At 38.1% G+C, this 27,973-nt stretch overlaps 1 protein-coding gene across 1 annotated transcript in view; it reads right to left on the minus strand.

Moving 5' to 3' along the window:
- Nucleotides 1-27,973, minus strand: part of PLXDC2 (plexin domain containing 2) — a 268,291-nt gene that overhangs the window by 135,690 nt on the left and 104,628 nt on the right. Inside the window, exon 2 of the mRNA XM_080581228.1 lies at nt 2,818-3,029. Within this exon, the coding sequence (XP_080437354.1) occupies nt 2,818-3,029 (212 nt within the window). The remainder of the gene's footprint in view (nt 1-2,817; nt 3,030-27,973) is intronic.

Genomic DNA, 27,973 nt, shown 5'->3' on the forward strand with positions numbered 1-27,973 from the left:
AGCTGAATATGTGCATCATTTTGTACAAGATCCTTCTTGAATCACAGTGTCAAACAAATGGATTAGGCAAAATGGAGCTGTGAATAGAGTGAATGTCTCCAGGTCTCTAGTGGTGATACTGCTCTAGCCATTGGACCAGACATCTCTGAAGAGAATTTACCCATTTATCATCCTTGCACACACAGAGGCTGATCAACCTGGGTACTGCAAAGATGTGATTTACCATGCACTTTCTTGAGGCTGCTTTTGAAGGCCTGAACTTCATGTTCCAATGAAGTTGATCTTAAAATACTCTATGGATTACAGCTGATGGGAAACCTGGAATGGTACTACTGTGAAGTTATAGAAAAAAAAAATAATCCCAATTTTTCCAAGGGATAAACATAAAAAAACCTCACTGCCTTAAAACATAAAGAAAAGCCAATGGAAATGATCTGTCCTCCACACACATTGATTTTATCATTTTCCACATTATAACTAGAGATTCGATCACACAGAAAATATTTTGAGTTACTTTTAAATAGAAAGAAATTAATTGCCTTTATTATTATTTTTTTTAATGTGGATAGAAAGTAAACTCATCAGTATAAGGAAGAATATAACAATATCAAATGAAAATTAAAGATATGTTCATCAACATTAGGCTTTCAGTGAAAGAAGAGTCTTCCACATATGCACGGTAAATCTAGAGAATAATTCAGAGAAACAGTATCTGTGATTAAGGAATGCTGTAATACTGTAGTGTCATTAAATATGAGTGGCAGGCATTACTCATTCACTGGATTTACTTGAACAAGAACTGAAACACATAAAGAAGAAATGTTACAAAAATCAATATGCTCTCCAGCACTACCGATAAGCTCCTAAGCTGCAGAAGACTGCAACATAAGGATTCTTCCACTGTGAATTTCTGTTGTACACTTTACTTCCTCTATAAAGCCCATTTTATTTTATTTTATTTATTTATTTGTAAAGTGCCTGTGTATTGTAGGAGGGATTTACAACATAATCTGATAATGTGTGAAAACACAATTCAGTTATTCTATCATGCTGGGAAGACTAGAAGAAGAAAAGGATGTGAGAGAGCATAGAACCTGAATTTAATAAACTCAGTAGGGGTGATGTACTTTTGAGGTTAAGACACTGTAGTGTCATTAATCTGTCAGGAAAGACAGCTCTGGAAAAAATACCATTTAATGTACGTACATTCTTCTCCTGAATGTTGCCAAATATGAATACTAGTGGGGCAGCTCTGACCCATTTAATTTTGTACGAGCTTTTCAAGAGCTTGGAACTCAACAGACCAGAGAAGCAAGTGACAAATCATAGGGATCTACATATGAGCCATGGAAAGATCAGCTACAAAAACTTTCTTGTACCTGAGACATCTTCCACTTTACCTGCTAAAATAATTGAAAGCAGGATTGATCTCGGTTGTGCCAGAAAGAGTTGCTACAAGTATGGCCAGATGAGGATTGCAGGGGGCAAAAAGCAAATCATAAAATCAACATGCAATTCAAAAGTATCATATACCAACTAGTGACTTCCATGTTTATGCAAGGGAAAAAAATAGTACTGTATGAACTGAGAAGCTTAAAACAAACAAACAAACAAAAAACCAACAAACAACACACCACAAAACACATATTCACAGTTTTCAGAAAGGCATTATTATTTTTTACTCATTAATGTCTCTATTGTCTCTATGGACAGTTTTTTTATTGCTTTGCATCTGTTATTGAGTAAGATAATAACACAAAACTAAAAGCTATTCTGTTTGTCTGAGAATAAACTCCTCAGAAATGAAAAAATAAATAGCACTTATGCTTTTCAAGAAAAAATATAAAGACTGAAATATTAAGTATAACTATTCCAAACTGTATTTTGTTGAAAAACATGATGTAGATTTTAATAAGAAACCTCCAAATCTAACACTTTTTTTTAAAAAAAAATCAGCTATAATTTAAAAATTATATACATAAGCACTTGTTATTTTTATATAAAGACAAAATCAATTCAACCACTGCAATTTTATAAAAATACTAAAATAAAAAGAGCAGTATTCCCACAAATCATTGTAGCTAGTGATATTTTGCACCAGTCAGTCCCAATGTAGGGTCTGGAGTTATTCATGGGCAACTTCTGCTGTCTCTACACTACTGAGAGCAGCTTTAAAGAGACAGTTGGATCTCATTTGGATTTACATGGTATATGGAAGAAGGACAATCTGGAAGTTAAAGTTTTTAAACAAGCAATCAGAGGTTAAATGAAATCCTAAAGCAGAGGGACAAGGACTCAAAATTTAATTTAGATTAATTTCATCCATGTTATTCTTTTCTGGAAGATAAACTAACTGTATAGGAAAATACTTTCAATATCCAACACAGAATATTTCCAGTTTCTGTAGGGTCTTTCCCCCTCCATTTCTGGTTATCAGCCTGCATAAAGACAACGCAAAATCTCACAGATGGAGGTGTTTACCCAAACTTTTAAGAAATTTTCAAGTTTTTTTTTTTTGAATACTACTACTTTTTTTTTCAGTTAACCAACAAGAACCACTAGACTTCCCAAGACTGTTTTTCAAAGAGAGAGACTTCCTCAAGAGACTCTTCAAAAGTCAGAAGGGACATACTCCAGCCTTAGGGCAGAAGAAAGAGCTGGTTTCCACGTGCTAACAGGGTCACAAATACAACAACCATGAGACTCTTTTCTCCTGCCAATGTTTGAGTACACTGAAGCGCCCATCTTCTTTTTTTGACTTATTCCCCCATTCAAAGATAACAAATTGAATGAAAAGTAGATGGAACGAAAATCTACCTCAATCTGGGTGGTGTTGTCATGTCCTTCTTCAAGAAGTAGATCTGTGAAACCCCCTGGCTCAGAGGAATCCTGCCCCATGCTGGCTCTGTTAGTGTCGACTGATTTGAGAGACTCCGAGTGCCTTCTCCACCTGTGGCTGCTTACATGTGCATCAACTTGCACATTTTCCTCCACTCGAGGGAAGCTCTGAACAACTTCGTAAAACACACCTGTTTGAAAAACAAAACAAAACAACAAACAGAAAGCCAATATTACAAATCAGCTGGAACTGTGGTTTACTGACCATAACCTAAAACCTAAAAATAGCAATCTTTTTATAGATGTTTTGAACTACTCTATAGAATAAGCAGTTATAGCTATGATAAAAACAAAACAAAATGACAAAAAAGTTTAAAAAATAGATAGCATGTTATACTTTAACAAAACACAATAATTTGGACTAAGTTTTGTAGGGTCCTCTAAACATCCCAAATGTTTGATTTTCCCACTTATTTTATGCCTGGGAAAAGTTTTTCACAACACATTTGAAACTTCAACACTTGTCTCCTTATAGGTGTCACTTTTCTTAATAAAACAAATCAAAGAATAAAAGAATTAATCATCTAACAAAAACTGTTGCCCAAAGTAGAGATATATACTTAGCTTCTGCTACTGATTTTATGTGGAAATAGCTTTGAAGCCATGGTGATAGGCAGCCAAATAAACATTCTGAGAGGCATGAAATTCCCAGAAACAACTGTTCCAGGTCAAAAATAAAGCTGTCCTGTTATGATATTGATAAATGTGAATGATGTATGAAGTCTGGAGACACCTACTATGCTTGCTGCAAAGTGTGAGCAGACTTGGGTGATGTGTTTTATGTATTACTTTTGCATTTTATTCATACTCATTCACATTTTTTTCATTTTAATATAACTATGACCAAGACAAAATCCTAAATTCTTAAGCAGTTTCCAGTTCACCAAAACTAAACGCCAATCAAAGTATTCTTGAAAGCAGCCCTGAGGAGAAGGACCTGGGGTTGTTGGTGGGTGAGAAGTTCATCATAAGCTGGCAACGTGTGCTTTCAGCCCAGAAAGCCAACCGGATCCTGGGCTGCATCAAAAACAGAGTGGCTAGCAGGGTGAGTGGATTCTGCCCCTCTACTCTGCTGTTGTGAGACCACACCTAGAGTCCTGCGTTCTACTTTGGGAACCCCAGAACAAGAAGGACATGAATGTATTAAATGAGTGAAGAGGAGGGCCATGAAGATGATCAGAGGGCTGGAGCACCTCTCCTATGAGACAAGATGAGGGAGTTGGTGTTGATCAGCCTGGAGAAGAGAAGGCTGCAGGGAGACCTTATAGCAGCCTTCTAGTACCTAAAGGGGCCTACAGGAAAGATGAGGAAGGACTCATTGTCAGGGATTTTAGTGATAGGACAAGGAGTAATGTCTTTAAAAGAGGGTAGATTTAGTTTAGGTATCAGGAAGAAATTCTTTACTAAGGGAGTGGTGAGGCACTGGAACAGGCTGCCCAGAGAAGCTGTGGATGCCCCATCCCTGGAGGTGTTCAAGGCCACGTTGGATGGAGCTTTGAGCAGCCTGGTCTAGTGGACAGTGTCCTTGCCCATGGCAGGGGGGTTGGAACTGGGTGATTTTTAAGGTCTCTTCCAACTGAAACCATTCTATGAGTCTATGATTCTATGATCAATTTTTTTTTTTTTTTGTTAATTTATTTCAATTACCTTTATCAACAAGGAGTACAGTAAGGCTCAAGTAATCTTGCATATTTTTCATTAAAAATCAGTTGTACTTTTCATACGGTCTTGTATGCTTTGAGCCAAAAAGGAGAAGAGGGGTGCTCTCTGCTTTGCAGGAGGAATGGAAAATTGTTCAAAGAGCAGAACGGTGAGGTTCCAAATGAATTGTCAAAAGAAGTGGCAAATCAAAAGAATAAAATAAAATAAAAAAGTGAAAAGATAGAATGGAAAATATTTTATTTGTAGAAATACTCCATTGCTTCTGTTTGACAGAATCTTATAAACAAAAGACACTACTTCCAAGATCTTTACTAAACATCAGATATGCTGTCTAGGTGAAGAAGAGATGGAAAAATAGAAAATTACCTACCAAAGTTTTAAATAAGAAGTAAGATTTTCCTACATCATAGCTGGTATAGGAGTCATGGATACAGGTGAATCTGCCAGATGTTGCTCTTCATAGAGAAGAAAGAGTTACAGTATAGAGGCAATCTCTATTAGAATTTAGGCTCTGTATGATTCCTTTTTTTCTTTTTTTTTTCTATTAGATTGTTAAGAAATCTGCTAAACTTATTTTCCAAACTATTTGACTATGCTCAGCCACACAGTGCTATGAGCTGCAGGCACTTTGTGCCTTAATGAAACCAGAATTTAACATAGATGTAAAATAAGCAATCTCAAGCCATAACTTTCCCTTAGACCCCAAGTAATCGGACTTCTTTTCTTTTAATTGGTGGCTTTTTGAAACGTGTTTCTTTGCATTTCTTAAAAGGCTTAGAAGATTTGTCTTCAACAAATTGCCACCCTGCTGCCTGTATCATCATGCAATCAGCTGCAAGATGCAGAAGGACAGCTCAGCAGATGAACTGAATCACGCCCCTGTGGTCCTTATCAACATCTATTCAAAGCTGCCCTCCCTGCTTCAATCTGGAGGGACTTGCCATGGTGTTATGGGGGCAAGGATGTCCAAAAGCTGACAAACTTGGAAATTTTACAGATAGAATTGCAGGTACATGCTTTCTGTTTCTGATGCAGAACACCCAAGGCTTACTCTGTGGAAGCAACATTTCCCCTCACAGAATGGCTGAGGTTGGAAAGCAACTCTAAAGATCGCCTAGTCCAACCCCCCTGCCAAGCAGGATCATCTAGAGCACCTTGTGCAGGATGGCATCCAGGTGGATTTTGGATATCTCTGGAGAAGGAAACTCCACAACCTCTCTGGGCAGCCTGTTCCAGTGCTCTGGTGCTCTCTCATATTCAGCCGGAACCTTGTGTGCTTCAGTTTGTGCCCGTTGCCTTTCGACCTGTCGCTGGGCACAATTGAAGAGATTGGCTCCATGCTCTTGACACCCTTCCTCAGGTATTTATACACATTAATAAGGTCTCCCCTCAGTTTTCTCTTTTCTAGGTTAACAGGCCCAGCTCTCTCAGCCTGTCCTCTTATGACAGGTGCTCCAGTCCTCTAATCATCTTCATAGCCCTCCTCTGGACTTGCCCCAGTTGCTTCATGTCCCTCTTGTATTGGGGAGCCCAGAACTGGACACAACACTCCAGGTGTGGCCTTGCCAGGGCTGCGTAGAGGGGGAAGACCACCTCCCTTGACCTGCTGGCAACTCTTCCAAAAGAACCCCATGAGACCGTTGGCCTTCTTGGCCACAAGGGCACATTGCTGACTGATGGTCAGCCTGCTGCCAGGACTCCCAGGTCTCTCTCTGCAGAGCTGCTCTCCAGCAGATCAGCCCCCAGCCTGTAGTGGTGCTTGGGGTTATTCCTCCTTAGGTGCAGGACCCTGCACTTGCCATTGCTGAGCTTCATTAGGATACTCTCAGCCCAACCCTCCAGCCTGTTGAGGTCCCTCTGAATGGCAGCACAGCCCTCTGGGGTATCAGACACTCCTCTGAGCTTTGTGTCATCAACAAACTTGCTGAGGGTGCACTCTGTTCCATCATCCAGGTCACTAATGAACAGCACTGGACCCAGTGCTGACCCCTGGGGAACACTGCTTGCTAGCAGCCTCCAACTAGACTGCACCACTAAGCACAACCCTCTGATCTCTGCCATCCAGCCAATTACCAATCCACCTCATTGTCCACTCATCTAGGCCAGACTTCCTGAGCTTGCCTATGAGGATGTTATGGGAGACACTGTCCAATGCCTTGGATGTTATAGATGAGGATTTTATGGGAGAGACAGTGTCAAAAGCCTTGCTGAAGTCAAGGTAGATCACATCCACTGCTCTCCCCTCATCTACCCAGCTAGTCATCTCATCACAGAAGGCTATCAGATTGGTTAAACACAATTTCCCCTTGATGAATCTATGCTGACTACTCTTGATCACCTTCTTACCCTCCACATGCTTGGAGATGACCTCCAGGATGAGCTGTTCCATCACCTTTCCAGGGATGGATGTGAGGCTGACTGGCCTGCAGTTGCCTTCTTGCCCTTCTTGAAGGGTGGCATGACACTGTCTTTCTTCCAGCTGTACTAAGTATTTCTAGTGCATTTTTCCCTCCTGCCATACTACGAAATCTCATCACGTGCTGCAATGCCCAATGTGCAATAGATACCTACAAAGGTATCCTGGGCTACAATGCATCTATATGTCTGCAGAACTGTGCTCCCTTCTTCTGAAGCACCTTTTCTGACCAACCCTGGTGGCTCTTAACCCACATTCAGAGAGAGGCAAACAGTGTATTTACCCTCATTTTGCATTCCCACTGCAGACTACTCTTTTTATGGTCAACAACCAACATATTGAGAGAATTATCTAAATTAGAGAACAGGAAATGATAAAGTTAGGGGGGAGCCTATTCACCTCCGCCTGAGTCTCATCCATAAAGGATGGAATTATACTTTGTTCTCCCACATCCTGAATAAAATTGAATGTGACTTCTAAGCTTTAAGTTGTAACATAAACTGCTTTCTAAAATAATAATATAGTGCTGGAGAGAAGAATGAAATAAGCGCATTGGGATATTTCCAGTGGCTTGGAAATTCTATACATTTATCTCATATCAGTCCATAATTTTCTTATATAGTATAATTGCATCATGGCATCCTCAAAATTTGGTATTGGTCATTCCTCATTAGAAAAATTTTTGATCTCATCTGTGCATATATTTTATCTTGCTTCAATTGTTTTAACTATGTGATTTTTCTCTTGAAATATAGAAAATATTCTAAATCATATTGTTGCCACACTATTACACTGATAAATTTATTGTAATAAATATAAAATAAATATTAACTAAAATAAATATTTTACAGGTACAAACTATACCAACATAAGGAAGTTCTATGTTCATCCCTGTCCAGAATACATTATATCCTTCTAAATTTACTAGTAGAAACTATTAAAAGCACAAACTGACAACATCTTCAGTTTAAAAACATTTTTTTTCATCATTATCTGTGAAAGATTCTACCAGTGTTACCACTAGACTTAGTTAATTATCCTGGACTGAAAGAGGGATTACTGAAGCTGCAACTATATGGATGTGTTTTCAGGCTGTGAAGGGAGAAACTTACTGCAGGCTGCTTCCTCCTCCCTAAAATCTTTTCCTCAAGCTTCTGGGATGAAAGGAGGCTTGGCCAGACCAGTTCTGATCCAGCATGTTATCTCAGTTTATCTTGACACACCTCTAATGCCGAAAACGTGACAACATTTTTTTTTTAAAGTGAGCATAACATGGTGTTTTCTGTTCCTTTTAAGTAAATTTAATTGAAATAAATAATGCAAACACATTCTCAGATAATTGATAGATCAAATTCTAAGTGCAGGCAGCTCATGAAAAATAAATAATTAATCAGAAACCTAAAATTGCAATCTTTTACAAGTTAGAACTATTCCATGTTTCTGTTTGAAATCTCTGTGTAGCTTATAAATCACATAAAAGCCGTTTTAGAGGAAGTGTACCAAAGTATTATACTGTTATCTTTGAGATCTCAGAGCTTGCACCTAATTAACACTGAAGGAGAACATGTCATTCAAATCAATAGGAAAACAGCCAAAGGCTGTAGTGTCTGATTAATAATAAAATTATAATATTGGCAAACATAGATGAATAGGAAGTTGTTCAGCCTTTATGAGCATAAACTCATAACTATAATAAGCCTTCAAATCTGTTAAAATTGGAAGCACAGTTTTCAACATGGCCTGATATGGTTATGTGCCAATAACAGGAGTGCTAGTTATATTTAGTTCTGTACAAATATCTTGGTGCCATGGTCTGTAGAGATGATACTGTATCATCGAATTTGGAAGCAGTGAAAATAAACTTCATGATGAATATGTAATTAAACTGGTGTTTTGGTTTTGTCTTCAGCTCTTTTCCCTGAAGTTTTCATGAAATTAGCAGTGGAAATCATTATGTCTGCAGCTCCATTCCCCTTGGGTTACATTAGGGTTAGTTCTGGAAGGACCTAAGCAGAATATTTAGAAAGAAAACTTGGGAAGGGGACTGTGGGCAAAATTACAGACAGATCTACTTCTGCTCACATCTAAGACAGAGGTTTCAAATTTCCCTCTGAACAGGTTTACAGACTCACAGGAAAAAGACATTTTAAAGATTTTGACGATTATTGCCTAAACCACCATGTACCTAGCATATTTTCTTTTTCCTACCTTAGCTTGCATGTTAATTTAGCAATCTAACACGACAGAGGACATGACTGAAACCACTACTTTCTTGTATATCAGGACCTGACTTTTGAGGCAGCTCTGCTACTGCAAGTTTTTTTTCGGTGGGAAGATAAGTGTCCTGTACCAGAAAAATACTGTGAACTGCTTAATAGTTATATCATTAATACAAATCAATGCTGAAAGTTGACAACTGAGTAGTAGAGAACTGTGTCTATATCAATATTGTGAATTTCACATGCAGTTCTTATGGATCATAAGGATGGATTGGGATTTACATGGAAGACATTCTGAAAAAGAAGCCACCAAACTGTGGTGGAGTCAGAGGGTCTCTGCTTTGCCATGCCCTTACACAAAAAGGGAGAAATTGTAAGTAAATAAAACCAAAATGAAATAGCAGAACTTGACAAGTGAGACAGCTTTGATTTAGTAGGAAGTCTTGTCTGCATAAAGCTTTATTTAGAATGAAGATCTAGATCTCACTCTACAAGAAAAAGAAGCATTCAAAATTTTATGGACAGCATTGTCAATATAGGGGAAAGAAAAGAAATCCTATTTTGAAACAAAAAAGGCAAGTAGGTAAATAATCTGACACTTTTTTTTTCTTTTTTTTTTTCCCCCCCTCTTCCATGAGGTTAAACAAAAGTTTGTGGGATGTTTCAGCACATCAGAATTTCAGAATTGCATTTCTGGAAAACGTGTTAATTACATTTCATGATTGCACATATTTAGGCCAACTCTGCAATTTGACTAATTTCACAAATGCACCATAATCAACAATAATTTTTTTTTGAAGAGCCCAGAAATACATATTGAAAACTCTATTCAACAGATTGCTTGCAAAATGTAGTATCATCTTTCTAAATCTGCCACAGCCCAAATGCCAGAAAAATCATATATCGAGTATACAAATTTATTCATCAAGGAATAAAAAATGCCATCATACTTCTTTAGGTTAAATAACTTTCTATAGCCTGTCTCAATAATCTATTTCTTCTGCAACCATTTTATTAGTAAAGACGAGAAACCAACAATTTTTTCTGTAAGTTATGAAAACTGGAGGCATGAAGTTGCAGACTCCTCAAAACATGAACATTCCTTTAAAGCATACTCCAGGTAGAGTCTTCATATACTGAATGCACAGAATCACAGTAAAATCAATCACACTTCTTGTGAGAATTCCCAGTTTAAACTCTCTGCCTATGAACAGCTGTATAGTATAGAGACATTTTTCTGCAGCACTGGATTCATAGTACTGATTCCATCTTTCTGACCTTAATTTAGAAGAGAAATGAAGGATATGCTTGACTTTCTATATGAAATGATAATGATTGGATAATTTTTTAGCAAACTTCATAAATAATATGATTTGGAAAAACATCCCGCAGTGACAGTGCACTAACTCTTGTGTCAATTTGAATCGTGGTTTTAAAAACAACAAAAGACCACATCATGGCATTTTATTTTTAAAACTTGGCTGAGACTGTTACGAGAATTTTAAAATTATATGTGAGAATGACACCTAGGATGATTCTACTTTCACCAAGCAGGGGTGAGAAAAGAAGTCAGGGATTAATAGTAATAGAGTACTGAATGGCAGATATGGATCACAGTGCTGAAATGACTGCTGTTGTATTGTGTGCTCCAAACAGCAAATAACACCTAAAATAATAACATTTATTGAACTCTTACAATAAATAGCAACTAAAACCCATGTTGAATACAGCATTAGTATCAATAATGACAGGTACTAAGGCAGGGAAATAACATACTGGTAATTTTCTTACACAAGTATTTTATCAACGATCTGAATTTAGACTTTTCCCTCTGCAAACTCGTTTTATTCAGTAATTATTTTTCATCAATATAATGGTCCCAAAGAGCACTTAACAACACTTCTAGAACTTTATCTTCATCACAAGTATAACTGCTGCAGTTTTGTTGTTGTTGTTGTTTTGTTGTTTTTTTTGTTTATTTCTTTGTTTTGTTTTGTTTTCCTTGTCTGATTTACTTTCATTTTTTTAATTATTAACATATTCTTACTGGTAATTAAAATGGTATTGTTAAAGGCAGGGGTCTGAGTCCACTGGTAACAGTACTGTAACTCTGATTAATATATATCAACATAGAGGAAATCTTGCCTAATTCCAGCTTCATTCGTATTCTCCAGCTGCATTAGCAAAACAACTTAAGATGCAGATCAAATTTATAAACTATCAGGTTATAGATTAACAATGTATTATATGGATTTGTTTTGCCACTTTTCATGTCAGTTCCACTCATGACAAGGACATAAATTTATTGCTAACTGGATATAAACAGAGCAAGAGAAGAGATAACGAGTGTCTCAGAGAAGGTTTGCAGTCCAAATTGGAGATTCCGGGCAATGAGAAAAGGGAGAGAGAAATTTGACCAGCAAAAGGTGATATCAGTCATCATGGGAAACCTAACCAGTATCAAGATTTTGAAGCCATAACAGTAAGAAGATTTAAAAGGAGAAAAAGATATCATTTGATGTGTGTTTTTTTTTTTTTTTTTTTTTCTGTACTGAACACATTCTAGGTAGACTTTAAGTTGTTTTCACAACTAGGTTTAAACAGTGACACGTGAGTCTAGGGAATACTGATGGTAACCAGAATGGAAAGCGTATAATGGTTAACAGCTACTAGGCTCTTACATGTCTCATGCACATCTGCATCCTGCAGGAGCAGACACTTTATATTACTTTGGAACAGTAAAATATAATTACATTCATGCTAACAACGCAGTGTATAATCCTTTATTGCAACCCACTGCTTTCTGAGATAGGGAGACAAAATCACTTTGAAAAGAAACCACAGAAAATGAAGATGGACTTAATGATTGCCTCTGAAACCCTGCAGAGAAGGACTTGGAGGTGTTAGTGGATGAAAAACTGAACATGAGCCAGCAATGTGCACTTGCAGCCCAGAAAGCCAACTGTACCTTGGGTTGCAATCAAAAGAAGCATGGCCAGTAGGTCAAGGGAAGTGATCCTCCCCCTCTACTCTGCTCTTGTGAGACCACACCTGCACTACTGCATTCAGTTCTGGGGCCTCCAGCACAAGAAGGACATGGACATATTAAATGAGTCAAGAGGAGGACCATGAAATGATTAGAGGGCTGGAGTACCTCTCCTATGAAGACAGGCTGAGAGAGCTGGGGATGTAAAGGCTGAAGAAGAGAAGGCTGGTGTGGGGAGACCTTAAAAAGGCCTTCCAGTACCTAAAGGGGGCCTACAGGAAAGCTGGGGACAGGCTCTTTGTCAGGGAGTGTAGTGATTACAAAGACTAATATCTTTAAACTAAAAGAAGATAGACTTAGATTAGACATTGGGAAGAAATTCTTTACTCATGAGGTGGTAAGGCACTGGAACAGGCTGCCGGGAGAAGCAGTGGATGCCCCATCCCTAGAAGCGTTCAAGGCCAAGTTGGATGGGGCTTTGCGCAACTTTGAGGACTTGAGGTGTCCCTGCCCATAGCAGGGGGTTGGAACTGGAAGTTTTTTTAGGTCCCTTCCAATCCAAACCATTCTATGATTCTGGTTTAGCTTTTCCTTACAAAAGAAAAAGCCCTAGTAGGCTTAGATATCCAGCCATGGCAAATTTAATTTGTGTACTGCTCAGCATCCTTATTAAACAACAAACAGAGAAGCCATACTTTTGTAGTTCTCATGTAATTTAAAACTCCACAGCTGTACTATTACTAATGTGATATCTTCTAGAGCTTTCAGGTGTATCAGGTCAGAGAGCTGGACTAAATGGAATGCACAAAAAAATTCAAAAGCATGCTATTAGTGCCTATCAGTTACTTTTACTGGAAAAGGGTCAGGAAATCTAACTTCAGTGTACAATGCACAACATAAGTAGCTTCTCCAATTAGGAAATGGGAAAGTAAAGAGTTTTCTCTTAGCTTAAGTAAGGAGTGTTTTAAATCTTACTTTTCTCACTGCTGCTGTGACTTCAATATAGCTTCACTTCCTGTAGTTTTGGTCTTTACATACAATGATGTTTTTAACACTGGCCCTCAACCTTTTTATCAGCTAGAGATCCCTAAAAATGTCCTAGTACAGTTTTAGATTTAAACTTACTCAAAGTAATACTTCCCAGTTCTCATTTTCCCTCTCCTCCTTTTCAGTGTGCAATTTTGCATTACAGAAGGAACCCTCCTAATCTAAATAGAAGAAAATTCGTCCCTCTGGGTGCATTGAACAGTATTGGGATTCTTCTTTCTTGCATTTTTACTTTACATTCAGTATGACTAACATTGCTTGATGTTTGCACACCATTCAAGAAGGTCTCATGTCTACACTGCCATTAGCACTTCCAATAATTATTAGTAACGTAAACACACAAGTGTGCCTAGATGGGTATTTATCACATATTAAGTTTGCACATGGAGTAAAAGGAAGCATAAATGTTTTCTTACTTTCTTACTTGAATTTGTATTTTCTTGTCGAATATCGAACTCCAGCATAGAAAAACAGAGTTAACGTGCTTTAAATCATCTCAGATTTTCTTATTATAAACATCTCAGAAATTAAGTCAAAATATTAATTCACATATAAACTATGCATCTTCTGCCCAAACCTCACTAATCACAACAATATTACAATCACTATATCACAAACTGTCACTAAACCACAAAATTATTTGTGTAGAAAGCAGCAAAAAGTAAAAAATTCAACAAAAATATTGTCCTGTTAAGAGAAATGGAGATCTCTCTACAATATTCTATTTATACGCAAATTCTTCCTTTTCCAACCTAGGTTCAAAGGTTTTCCAGAGAATACTAATACCAACTCTACCTTATTTAAAAATATCAGTTACAAGTTTTATAAAGGCTTATTTCTCTAGTCAATAACTGGATTACAGTATAATTGCCAACATCAGACATGAGCATTTAGAGCTGTCTCCAATACATCTATCTCACAGTTCCAGTTTGGAGGCATCTTTTCTTTTGAAAGAGGCATCTTTCAAATAGCCCGAAGATACCAGTTCCCTGGTAGGTCAGCTTCTCATCTAGATTCAGGTTTAACCAGGTTAAGTAGTCCATTTTGCTAGAAGATGTGCACCAATGTGCACATGCATGTAGCTGATAAAAATGGAGTGAAAAATATTAGACTGACCATTTTGCAGTCCCATCATTAGGACTAATTTCTGTCTCTGGGCAGTGGAGAAAAACATACAAAAATGACAGAGTCATTTATAATTCAAACTGCAGCATATGTCTGTAAATCCTTTTACATGAGTTTTCCAGGGAGAAAATAGCAATTACCTTGGATGTGCCAAACCACTTAGTTTTGCTAATTTATGTTCTTCCCAGCAAGCAAGGCAAGCGCAATTTTGGTATAGGGTTATCTTCAGTTTTAGCCCGAAGGAAAGCCAGAGGCTAAGAGAGTTGCAAGCCCATTGCTTGGAAAATGGATTAGCACAGACTGATTGGCTTTTTGCTGTGTGTAGAGGCAGAGTGGCAATCACAGGGACTGCTCTGGCCAAGACAACATCAGTGAGCCCTCAACTGGCCTGTCATGCACTGGTACTGCAGAAGCAGCAGGGGATAGCTGGCATCATGGGCAACCCTGTCAGGCTGACTTGGAGGCAGGCACAGGGATCAGTATCAGCACTCACACCAAAGGAAACTCTGTTGGGTTTGGTGGCACAAGCAAACCTGGCGCCACCAGGAAAACAAGGCTCAAATATCACCATGATGGAGCTACTCAAACATATATGTGTGCACAACATGATTATGCAGACAGAGATTAAAATCTCAGCAACCTGGCACAGTAGAAATCAGAGAAGAAAGATGGAATAACAGTTTATCTGGTACAACAAATACTGATGGACACGCAAGCCGAGGTTTTCCTCTCCTCCCATATCAGGAGAGCCCAAACAATTGTAATCACCTTGTTAACTATTTATTTATTTATTTATTTTCTGCAAATAGAGACAAACTCTTAAACTCCTTACTTGCTCCTAATTCCCTTCTTAGTGAACTTGTGGCCACTGGCCAAAATACAGTCTGCACAAATACTGCTGCTGTTCAGAATGCAAATAAACCCAAACACTTCAAAATGAGGCAGATCATGCAACACAACTCCAGAGCAACTGGAACATGAAACATTTCTCCTGCTGTGTCCTCAGTTCCCTTGGCCTCCCTTACATTGGTAGAAAGGAAGTGGTTTGTGGTATTGGTCGTTTCACAGAGCTCGGGATTTGGAAATCTGGAAAATCAACAAACAATTGTGATTGCCCAGAAATGTGTAGTGGGGAATGCTATAGTATCTGACATTATAAAAGCCAAAGGAATATGTTCTGTGACTTTTCTTCCACTCTGGTGGTAAGGGACAGTTTTCAGAGATGGAAAAGTAAAAATTTACAACTGCTTCTGGAGATATAGCTTGTGCTTTACTCCAGCTCACTACTAAAACTCACAAACTGATTTCAGACAATTTAAAATTTAACCCTCTTCATTTCCACTATGGATTACATAATGAAATTGTATATCTTCTTTCATTTTCTGCACATGAAGTTCTCCTGGACCAACAGTGATTCAGGATTTACAGAGTTTATGCCAGCAGCAGGTAAATAGACTGATCATTTGAGGAATTAATGAATTCATTTAACAAAAAGTGAAGGCTTAATGTCAGCACTGACTACACTGTGGTGTCAAGACAAAGTTTTCATAAAATGTCCTGCAAAAAGTAGAAGTAGTAAGAGAGTGTTTTCAAAAACAGAATTGTTCTAAAGGTCAGGAAAAATAAGACAGTCTCACTGGGCTTATGTGGTGGAGCTACATGCTTAGGTCAGCAGTGATTGAGAAATACATTAAATGTTAGTACTTTAAAATTATCAAGACATTTCTGACCAAATTTTCTTGGCTTTACAAATACACTGAATTATCCTTACAGAGTTTTGTTCTTGAGGCCAGTTCTGTAGAGATGGGCATGGCCAAGAAATGACAGTGATAATTTTTTAAAAGAAAAGCTTGAAACTTGTTTCACTGCCTCTTCATCCTCCACCCACAACTACTGCTCAACATAAATTTATCTATACATTTATCCAGTTCCCTAATTTCTGTATTGTTTGTCCCAAAAGATTAATTCAAAACTTTAAAGAAAGAAAATCTCTTGCCTTACACTTTCATCCATACGTATTAAAATAGGTATTTTTCAGGACTCCTGAAATAGTGATTTTAAACAGTAAAGACTCAAGAGTGGAAATCTGGCCTGGTTCAGTAACTCAGTAACAAAAATATGACTCTATGTAAGACTTGCCACCTTTCAACTTTTCAGGAGGAACAAGAGAAATCTGAGTAAATTTATTAAATATAAATAGATACCGAGACTACAAAAGGAAGCAAAATGTACTGTGGAATCCTGGATTACTTAATTTTTATAGTATTGTTGCATAATAGGTCAATTTTGCTATCTGTAAGATTCAGATAACGATAGTGGCTTTCTCTGTAAAACATATTCAGTATTACTGGTGGCAAGTGTTAGATTAGAGCTATGTATTATTTTATTACTAAATGCCATTGTTTATTTCTTCCAAACTCTCTGTTACTGTGCACAGGTAAACTATTTTTGGTCTTATCAAACAAAGATTGATTTTGTCACTGAAATTAAAATGGATCTAAATGTCTTCAGTTCCTTTTCAGGAAAAAAAAAATAATCATTTTGGCTTCATGAGGTGATCTGCTGGAGAAAAACTTCATGTTTCTAGCATGCTAATGGGAGGACTTTAGATCTGAGACTGTTCTTAAGCTCTGGCTGTAAAAATTTGCATTGCTAGACTTGGTGTGGGAACAAAATATGTAAATAAATCATACATCAAGGAGGAATTGTTGTAGATATATGTTTAGAGTCAAAGAACAGCTGTATCAAACCTATCAAGAAGTAGAGACATAAAAATAAGAATTAAGCCAGTAAAAATGATAGAAAGACATTCTTTGGCAGAAGAGAAATAATTCATTTGAAAACTGGCAGAGGTACTGGAGAAACAGAAGAGAAAATATTGCATCAATCTTCAAATTTGTCAAAGCAATTAAATTATCTAGCAAATGTTTAATTGAACTGCCCAATATATGGAGTATTGAATATTTCCTATCTCTTCTCCCAGAATACTGACAGACTAATACAGTGGGTTGGATACTTGGAGTAAAGTGCAGGAAGAGTGTGTTTTCCATCACTGCACACAATGTTGCAGTTTTTAACCAACCAACAGGACTGGAAGGACTTGACTTTTCTAAATGGTTTATAGAATTTACAAATAAACAAGTATAATTGTTAACATATTTTACAAATGGCACTGCTTACATGCATTTCCATCATGCTTTGATAAAATGAACGGATTCCATTGCTGGCATCCTCCTTTAACACAAATAATTTACATGGAGATTAGTTATTTGGATAGCCGTGTTCTGCAAAAAGACTGAATAAATGTGAGTTTTTTCTTTATTGTATACCTTCCAATTCTACCACAACATTCCCAAGAAAAAACATTAACAGCTTTGCAGTGCTCCCGCAGGGGTGGTTTGCTAACATGCCATGTACATGTGTTTCATCTGTTTTCTTAACCAGGAGGCAGAGACTGATACTCCCGTGCTACAAAGCACATGGTGTTTTAGAAGCTACGCAGGGATGAAACAGTTCAAATGACAAGCTTCACTTAAGAAAAGACAGATTTACAACTCTCTCTGCTGTGCCTGTGCTTTCTAAGTGGAAGATAGGACTGTGTAATGTGTGAAGATCGATGTTTTATGATCATCACCCGAAGAGCATGTTTTACTTTTCAGGAATACCTTACTTTCAGTAAGAATCTATAGAAGCAGCATATACAAGAAAGGCCAGTACATTTCTTAAAAAATGCAGGTATGCTTAAATGTTTTGGAAGGCCTTATTTTGCAAATAGAGCTGAGCTTAGAGGGGCTCAGACTCGGTAGACTCAGTAACTTAGATGTATTCAAACACTGCCCAATGCATTGAGAGAACTGAAGGGCTGGCTCTGTGTGAAGAGACCCTCTTGAAAGGAAGGCTTGTTTTCATCTTGGGTAATCACCATGGCACATAGCATTAACACTTCTACTCGGCACTTGCTCTGGTTATTTATTATCACTGGTTAGAAGGCAAATTCAAAGAAGAAAGAGGGAACAATGTCTGGAAATATGAGTGAATATTGTGGGTTTTGAAAGTTATTGTACACAATGGTACTTGAATGTTTACCACCTCCTGGCTCATTAATCAAAGACAGAACAACTCCATGTACGGAGCAATTTGGGAAAAGAAGTCAAATGAGATGTGGCCAATTTTGTTAGACAGAGACTGATAATATATCAATAAAATATACTTGAAAAATCACCTTCTTTTTTCTTCTCATTCTTCCCACTGCAGATTTTATTCCTCACAAGCACATATTAAATGCTGCCTCAATATGCTATTTTTTTTCCCTTTCCAAATCAAGCACAGTGCCAACAGTCAGCTTTGGTTCCCCATACCCTGTCCTTGAGACTCAATGACAGTAAAGCACCAGCCAGTTGCATGAAAAGGCATCTTTTACAGCAGTCTTATATTTCTACATTAATGCAGCTTGTTGCCAAGGTTTTAGCCCACAGACTGGCTGACTGCCCATCCAGAGCCACAGAAGCCACAGTAAGGTTTGGAAACAACCCTTTACATATTGCAGTGGAGAAATGATTCAACAACTGCTAGACTTCATTCAGTGCAAGAGTACAATCCAAAGGTTTATCTGATTCCTGGACAGAATATGACAGTAGCAACCATATTTAAATTACTGATGAAAATATTCATAATTATTTTAGTTTTGTTCATAATTTGCTCAATGCAGAGAAGAAGCAGGACACAAGCTCTGCTTCAGTACCACCTGTATTCACACTGTCAAACCACTTACATCTCAAGCAATTGTCAAACTGATGAATTTAAATGGGACGTAAACAATCCCTAGGACTGCTCATCTTCCACAGGGCTGTCAGTTCCACTCCATTAAATAGTTCATGTTAAATTAATCTGTTTTCTTGCTAAATGCTGACTGCTTTCCTTAACATGCACACCTCATTTACTCATGCAGAGAAACAGCCTGGTCACTACAGTACGTAATTTCATGTCAGTTATAGAGGGAGGGATCAGCTACCATTTTCTGGAAGTCTAGGTGTCCTGGATAAGTGACTGCTAAGTTTTTACAGGCTGGCTCTCTGTGAGCTGTATGTCCCACACACCTATCACTTCCAAACCCACTACAGTCATCAAGCCTGGTCTATGGTATTTTCTCTTCAGATAAAAAGTAAGGACAGAGCTATCTAACAGTAAAGGATCCAGGCAGGCTCAGTCAGTAAAGGAATCTGGCACCCCCACCTGACCAAGAGACGACTTGGCCACCTTTCTTCCCTGCTTGAGTGAGCAGCTCACTCGCTCCTTCTTTCTGCGTTTAGAAAGTACATGCTCACTGCAATGTCTCTCAAAATGCCGAATAAATTATTTTCTTCTTAAAACAGGGCTAATAACAGTCCCTGCAGATTATATAAACTGTCTTTCCTGCCCCCTTTCTTGTTGCAATTAGATTTTAATACTTTCTGAAATAACTTCTAAAGCAGAACACCTTACTAGGAGATGGAAGACCTCCTCCAGGGTAAAGGGATCCTTGAACTCTGTTCCACTTCCCAGGAGTGCCTTAACCACCAGGATACTATGTGAATGCAAGACACATCTTGCCATCTTAGAAGGCAAACAGAGCTTTATTTATTTATTTATTTATTTATTTATTTATTTATTTATTTATTTATTTATTTATTTATTTCTCGCAGTCTCAGCAGGAAGCAGGATTTCAGAACACAATGGGCATCGCTTCTTTTTGTTTCTCATTTTCAGGTAATTCCCACACCCACAAATGGGTGTCTGGGGTTTAAGTATTAATGGTAAACAAGTAAAACAAGGCATTAATTCCATCTAGGAATTAGAAACCTACAAATTTGTCATGACAGCATAGAGTTTGCTGGTGTTCATGTTCTTTATCACATCCGTAACCTTACGCAAATTTGGGAAGAGGAGTTTATTAAAAACTAATCCATGTTGACAGCAAATACCCTCTTGCTTCAAAGACTAATCTGCTTATGTAGCATACGTATCACTTCTAAGTTTTCTAGTTTTATGTCAAGTCATGTAGAAGTTTTTCATAGTTTGGTGCATTTGGGCACATTGCTTGGCTCTGAATGAGCCACTAAAACCACTGACACTGCCATGAACCAGGGCCTTTCAAATGACTGTTATTTAGAATCATAGAATAACCTAAGTTGGAAAGCACCCACAAGGACTTTCGAGTCCAGCTCCTTAGCTAAACATAATTTCATGACTCCTAGTGGCCATTTTCTCTCTTTTCCATTAATGGCAAACCAAAAGCTCACAACTTCTGCCCCAAATTAATCTCCAGTTCTGCCTGGCTATGCCAAGAACTGCAGATTTTCCTCATAGTGTATGCTTGCCTTTACATGATTTAGCTAAACAATCTCTAACCATCTGTCATCTGTTTATAAAAAAAAATAAAAATAAATAAATAAAAGGATGAAAGCATATATCACTTGTTAATTCCTGGGGGAGAAAAGTAATAAAAGACAGCCCATTCATCCTCTTCCTCTACTATAAATACAGTAAGAAGGGAAAACCAACAATTTACTTTATTACCCCCGGCAGTTTTGCTGAAGTAAGGAGACTGAAAGCTGCCTAAAACGACAGAGAGGTTTTACTTCTGGGGGAGAAAATTTTCAGTGTCATTAATACGGCTTCTCCAAAGGGAATGTGGCCTTCTCAATAAATTGTTTCTCAGCTTAAGTTTTAAATACCAGTGATTTCACAAACACCAATTCAAACAATCTCATGCAGATCTGTAATACGTTGGTACTCAAATGTTTGTAAATTGAATCCCCCTTCTCCTTTTCTTTTGTTTCTCTCTTTCATGTGTATGTTCCTGTGTTCCCCACTGCCCTGGGTGTAACAACCCAAACTGACTATTTCTTCCAACGTCCTTGGACTACAAAACAGGTCTCTCCCCATCCAACCTAAGTTATCCTTCCTGCATCCTGACCACTGACTCCACCATCCAGAGCCCTCACAACTCCATCACGCCAGCTACAGACCTAAACAGGGAACTTTTTAGGTGGTTCTTCAGATTTTCTCCTGCCCCCAGTTCAGTAAATCAGCACTTTGCAGACCTACCCAGATCATCCACTACCTTTTCCACAGCTACCTGGCCTGTCCAGATCAACCTGGTCACCCACATTGAATCCTTTCTGTTCAGCCTGGTTGCAATTAAGGAAGAGGAGGAGCAGAGCAGAGAAGAAGAGACATTGCTGCATGCGCAGATGGTGTTCTAACCTCAGCCACAGGTTTTGGCCCTTCTTGCCTGCTGCCTCTTAACCTTATTGCCTGAAATTAGATGTTATACTCTTCAGTGACCTCTCAGAGGAAGATGAAACAGCATAGGGGAGAATAAGACTGCATGGAGCTCTGCACATAGTCAGGAAGTCACTGCTCCAATAAGCAACCCAACAAGCTTGAACTCTATTTGGCTATCATGTATCTTCTCAGTATCAGAAAAGGCATCTTATTTCTGTTTTTAAAATTTTTAAATTAGGACCTTTCATATCTGATCTTAACTTCAGAAACGTGTTACATTAGCAGTGCTTAGAAACATCATTGGGCTTCTTGGGCAGTCTTCAAACCTACTGACAATGAACTTAGATGTTTTAATCTACACAACAGTCTATAGGTATATTATAATTTGTTACTTACTGTTCTATGAATAATTGTGACATAAATCACTAAGAAAAAATATGAGAATGAGTCAAGGCAGTGGCAAAATAGCAAAGTGGTTTGCATGCACTTAAGGACTAGAATGAAATACCTGTACATGTTGAGTCCAGTGGGATGACTGGATTCAATGAAAAAGAAGGTAGTGATTTATTGATAATATCTAACATATAACAGCAATACCATAAATCTTGTAGTCATGGAGAGGGCTTGCATTGCCTTAGAAAACTTAGGCTTTAGAAAACTCATTAAGACAGAGTTCTAGCATTCTTCTACTGCAAGATGCACTATATATTCAAGAAATTGATATTTTTAAATATCACAAAATTATCTGGAAGACATATATTGTACATTGCAGTGGTTCACAGAATACTTGCTGGTGGTCTGCAGAGAGCTAGATAGTCCAAGGATGCTGCTTCTTCTGTATTCAGCTATTAAACCATATTTAAAAAGTTAAACTCACATTAAGAATATATGATATTTATTGTTCCATGTAAGCAATTGATGCAATTGTCACAGGAATAATATTCTGTTGGCAGAAAAATGGTAATGATCTATGTAATGACAAATGGGCTGTGAATTAGGCCCATAAGGCAACATCTCTGTTGAAACATGAATTTGTGAATGTTTTATATTACCAGACACTTTGGCCACACCATGAATGAGACTTTCACATATTTTAGGTACCTAACTTAAGGTTCATAAGAGGCATAATTTTTGTGGGGTGACCTACTAGCACTTTGTGAGCATCATTCCATCCTGAAGTATGTCCCCACAGACATCCACCAACTCTTCATCTTCTGGTTCTTCTCATTAAGTAAGCTAGTTTCTTCCTGATGTTATAGAACTATTCATACACACTTTAAAACTTAGAATTATAATCACACCCTCTCATAGGAAAATATGAGTGTGTAACTTCCTGATGATCTAATGATTTCAGTGGACTTATTGATGTTCAGTGTCCTTTTGATGTCAAACCATGTCCTGTATGGCATGGTGGCTCACTGGAGATGGGAGCCTCTCTGAGACATCCAGCCTTGGAAAACAGAGTTGAACTCAGCTGTAACGGACTCTCACAGTACTGGAAATAGGTACTGCTACCTTCTCACAAATGTATATACCTCATACACATCAGGTTGAGGAGATCACCTCACCAATTTTTAAATCCTCTTGAATACTGCAGTTCTGAAGGTTGCTCTGGCTCTAACATTACTGGATTAATTTACACCTTGGACAAAACCATTTTTTTTCCTCTGACAAACTTGAAATCCTTTAAACTTGGAATATTCTAGGTGATCAACAACAAAAGATTATTTCCCCCTTTGTGTATTATGTATACATGTACATTTTGGGTAGGCTGACTGCCAATACAATAATTTCTGTTACAATACCAACTTATTAACAAATTCTGTCTACGTTTTGAAACTGTTCAAAACTTCAACTTGACATACAAGTAACCCAGTTAATCTTTATTTCCTCAGAACAGCACCCACTGACACATTGCCTGCTCTGAAAGTCCCTGTAATTGCTAGGGAAGTCATCAGTGGGGTCACTGTCAGGCACCTTCATTTTCAGTTCAACAGCTACTATTTGTGGAAAGGAGGAGGGTTTACCTGAAAGAACAAAGTTCAAAAACACAACATGCCCTGTTAGTATAGTTCAGTTGTAGTCAAAATGACTTTTGTAGTTCCTTATTGGAAATTAAATCTCCCCAAATCAAATGCAGATGTCCTGTGTTTGTTTATTTATTTACATTTTTTAGAAGTGGAAAGCAATGTAGAAATTGTGAGAAACAGGCTGAAAATTCTAAGAAGAATCCTTGATCCCAGTAGCTGTTGTAAAACATGTTTTCTCAACCAAAATACTAGGGGGAAAAAAAAATAAAAAATGCTGCTAATGTCCCCCTACGCCCCCCCCCCAACTGAAATGGTTCCAAATACTTTCTGTGTAGTTCTACCCTGTGTTGTGATTCTAAATAAATACAGCTGCTTTCTCCTTTACTTATTGAAAATGCAATCAGCAATGAAGTTAATTTGTGCCTGACCAAGGCTCTTACAGTAACTGATTACTTACAGATGCCAAGTCTCCAAGTGAAATTTTTGCCACCTGTTTTCAATTTCAAGATTGGCAGTGTTGTATTTCCACAGCTTAGTGACCTCGTGTGGGGCTACGCCATCTGTTGCTGCATTCTCCATGCTCTATCACCAGTTTCCACAGGATATCAACAACATCAGAATAGCTTTATCGAGAGTTTTCCTCCTTTATGCAAGGAAGCATACTAAACACTACAGCCTGGAGATATCAAAACTATCATCCACATCAGAAAGAATCTGCGGATGAAACATTGATTACTTTTCATTAGCAAGTGGTTTCATTCAGGGTGTGAATATGGTTTACTTTTATGTCAAATTAACCATATCAAGAGGTTTCCATATATTGCACAGGCCAACTTTCACTGCATTTAGATTTGGAAAGCCATTATCTAGCTTAAACACTTTGTACAACCTGAAGTTCTTCAGGAGAGCCCATTCCATTCATGTAAACAGTGTTGTCAAAATTTAATCTATGTACTAGAAAAATGTAATAGTATAATCCATTTAAAAGGGGTAATAAAACACACTTGGGAAACAAACAGAGTTTGGCGGTGATAAAGCAATGAACAGAAATGCAGAATTGCTTAATTTTCCCAGCAATCTACAAAGGATATGCTGCTAAACAGTTTTGCAATATATTTTCCTATTTTAGAGTAAGACTTGTTTTCTAAAATATATCACCAATATTGTTTAAGCCATGACTCATCTACAAACAAATTCCAGCTTGTATTGTTATGATAGTGATTACTAGGTGGTATCCATAAGGGCAGACAATTATGGAAAAGGACTGTTCAATTAACCTGTCTGCAGGCTGCAGTACAAACCTCTAGGGGATGGTGTGTATATTAAGTTCATCCCACATCTTTACTTTTGGACACTTTCCACTACAGAATTCCAGCTGATATCAACCTGCATGGACTAGGGTTGCTTGGTGTTATTACTTGCCTGTATGATCATAATGGCTAAGTTCCTTTGCTGTTGACAAGACCCAGAGTGGTAGATGCCCTGCAAGCACGGAAGAAAAAGACCATCCATCCCATCCTTCCTCTTACTGCATAAAGAGTTAAGGATATGCTAAAGGCTGTGCTCTGAGATAAGCTGCAGAGGATGAGTGGTTCCTCATAATATTTTAATCACATTTAATCACAACCAGTAGAATACTGATGACATCTTGCCTGCTAATGTTGTGTTTTCTGAATTCTGAGCATCTTCCCCTCTCACATGGCCTAGTGGCAGAGGAGGCAGCAGCGAACCAGGAGGAGGGGAGGCCTGAGATGGGGCTGCTCTTCCCCTGGCCTTGGAACAGGCAGATGGTGATGGAAGAGAAGGACTGCAGGCACGAAGTGCAGAGAAGCCATGGATCACAAATCATGGACAAATTGCTTGGGATGGGAAAAAGGGATACCAGGCTGAAAAATATTCACCTAAGAAAAGGTTGGAAATAAGGGGAAACAGGAAAATTGTAACTTTTTACTAAGATGCCAAAACACTTAAATGATCGTTTCCCTATTTCTTACAACAACCACAGAGATTTCAATATAGTCTTCTTCCCACTGTATGAAATTATGATAAGAGTTGTCCCCAGTCTATCCCCCAGGTTATGAAACAATTGAAGACCTTTCCTCCCCTCCTAAAGGTGGAGGAATTCTGAGACATTTCTTGGGTATTGGTAGAGGCCAGAGATAGCACAGGACTGAAAGGCATGCTCCTCTGGTCAGCCATCACTCTTCAAAAACCTTCAGGCTGCATTTGAGTCTCTCGTGCTGATGTTGATAGACACAGAACCATTTTTTTCCTCAAGATAACTTGATTAACCTTCTGCCATATTGTTTGCTATCAGTCTCTAGAAAAGTACGAGCTACTTTGACATCAATCTGAAGCCACCAGTTTATGTCTTTTGAGTAAAGAACTCCACCGGGCAAAAATTAGATTGTGGCCCACTCACTGCAACATCCTCTGACCTCAGTTAGCACTGACATAAAACTAGAAGAATGCTGTTGACTCAAGTGCAGCTATTCCCATTGTACAGGAGTGCATCTGAGGTCAGAATCTGACTCAAAGTGCTTGCCAAAGACTGCAAAATATTATGAAAGAGTGGCTAACAGAAGCTACCCACACCCACTGAGCTGTGGATGTTCAGCTGAGAAGCAGATGTTTTAAGGGTCAGTACTTCTGTAATAAGTAAACACATTTATTGTAATGTAGAACACTGAGCTAATAATATAAATACCAAGCAGGACACTTGAAATGCCATGCAAACAACAACATACATCTGAAAAATAACTACAACAAATGCTTGTTTTTCACCAGAAAGATCACAGGATCAGCAGCTGTTTACTGCTTCAGCACAGCAATTACAACGTAAGCTTAGCCAGTGTTTCCAGTAAAGCCTGCTCCCATCTATCCCATTTCTAATAATCTGCGGCATTTTTTTCCTGGGTCTGATATTCAGAGAGCTTTCTGTCCAAAATGCTGGCTGAGTTGCTCTCAGAACAAGGCCAAAAGACCACGTGCTCTGCTTTTCAGATTCAGTTAGCTAAAACTAATGTACTCAGTTCTTTCCAAAGACCCCCTGTTTCTTACTCAGCAGTATAACTGCAGAACACAAATAAGGAAGTTTCTGAAAACTAAACATTTTAATTAGAAACTAGAAACAAACAAACAAAAAACCCTTCCAGAAAAAGAAATCTTTGCATTTACTTTTGTTTCTGTGATTTAGCTCAATAAAGTGCATTGATACTATACCAGTTACACTTTCAACCAAGAAGACACTCACCCAGATTTAAGAACAGACTCAAACTCTGGATTTTGGCAGGCTCTGGGTCAATTCTTAATAAGGTAAATGAGGCCTTCCAGGAGGCCTTTCAAGAGCTCCTACTTATCTGGATCCCTGTGCAAGTTCTCCCTGTGCTCCCGCCCTTTCAGGGGGAAACCACAGAGTTTTGCTTGTCACATTAGAGGAAGCCTGACCTGCAAGACTACACCCAGCAGGTCACCCCAGCAAGCAGGGAGAAGACATGGGCCGGGAGGCACGGGGACACTGCCTGCACCTGTGCCCACAGAAAACTTCAGAACTGTAAAAATACATATAGGCATTCAGATGTGGGAGCTGTGTTCTCACCAGACAAGTATAATAACTGCATCCAAACAGACATTTTATAATAATCTACATGTCAGCTGTTTTGTTTTTATTTGACCTATTACTCAACATGTTAAAGCAAAAGCATTATCTGCTGTTCAAAAATCACAAAAATCACGAAAATGCAGATACACACACAGATTTTTCCTAGCATATTTAGAGCTTTGTTTCTTCCCTCTTCCTTTCTTTTTTTTTTACAAATATATATTTTTTAATTTTATTTATTATTATTATTATTATTTTTTTTTAGAACAAGACAGATCTACAATTCTGTAGAAATCTCTCTTTTGTCTTATGGCTTCCACACCGATCAGTAAAGCTATTGCAGCAGAAACAAGCAAATAAAGCAGCCCACTTACAATCCAGCAAAGAAATCCTCATAATCTGTTCCAAAGTGCTTAAAATCTTCTCTTGACCTACAGTTTTGCACATACCAGCCTAGGGTGAAAGAAACTAGTTTATGGGTCTCTGTTAGCCAAGCAAAACTTTGGAGCAACAAAGGAAGAACTTGCAAATAAAGTACCATCTAGAATTGTACTTAACGTAATCTTTTCTTCTACAAAGTGTGATTTCTGCCTATTTGTTTATTTATTTATAGATCAACATCATGCTCTTCTGCTTGGATGAAAACAATTTCCTTGTTAAGCTTCTGTAGTATCTAAAGGTACACATGAGTTTCTGACAAATTGGGGGTCCTTTCTCAGTCCC

The sequence above is a fragment of the Anser brachyrhynchus genome, assembly GCF_964034855.1.
Source record: "Anser brachyrhynchus genome assembly, chromosome: 2".
NCBI lineage: Eukaryota > Metazoa > Chordata > Aves > Anseriformes > Anatidae > Anser > Anser brachyrhynchus.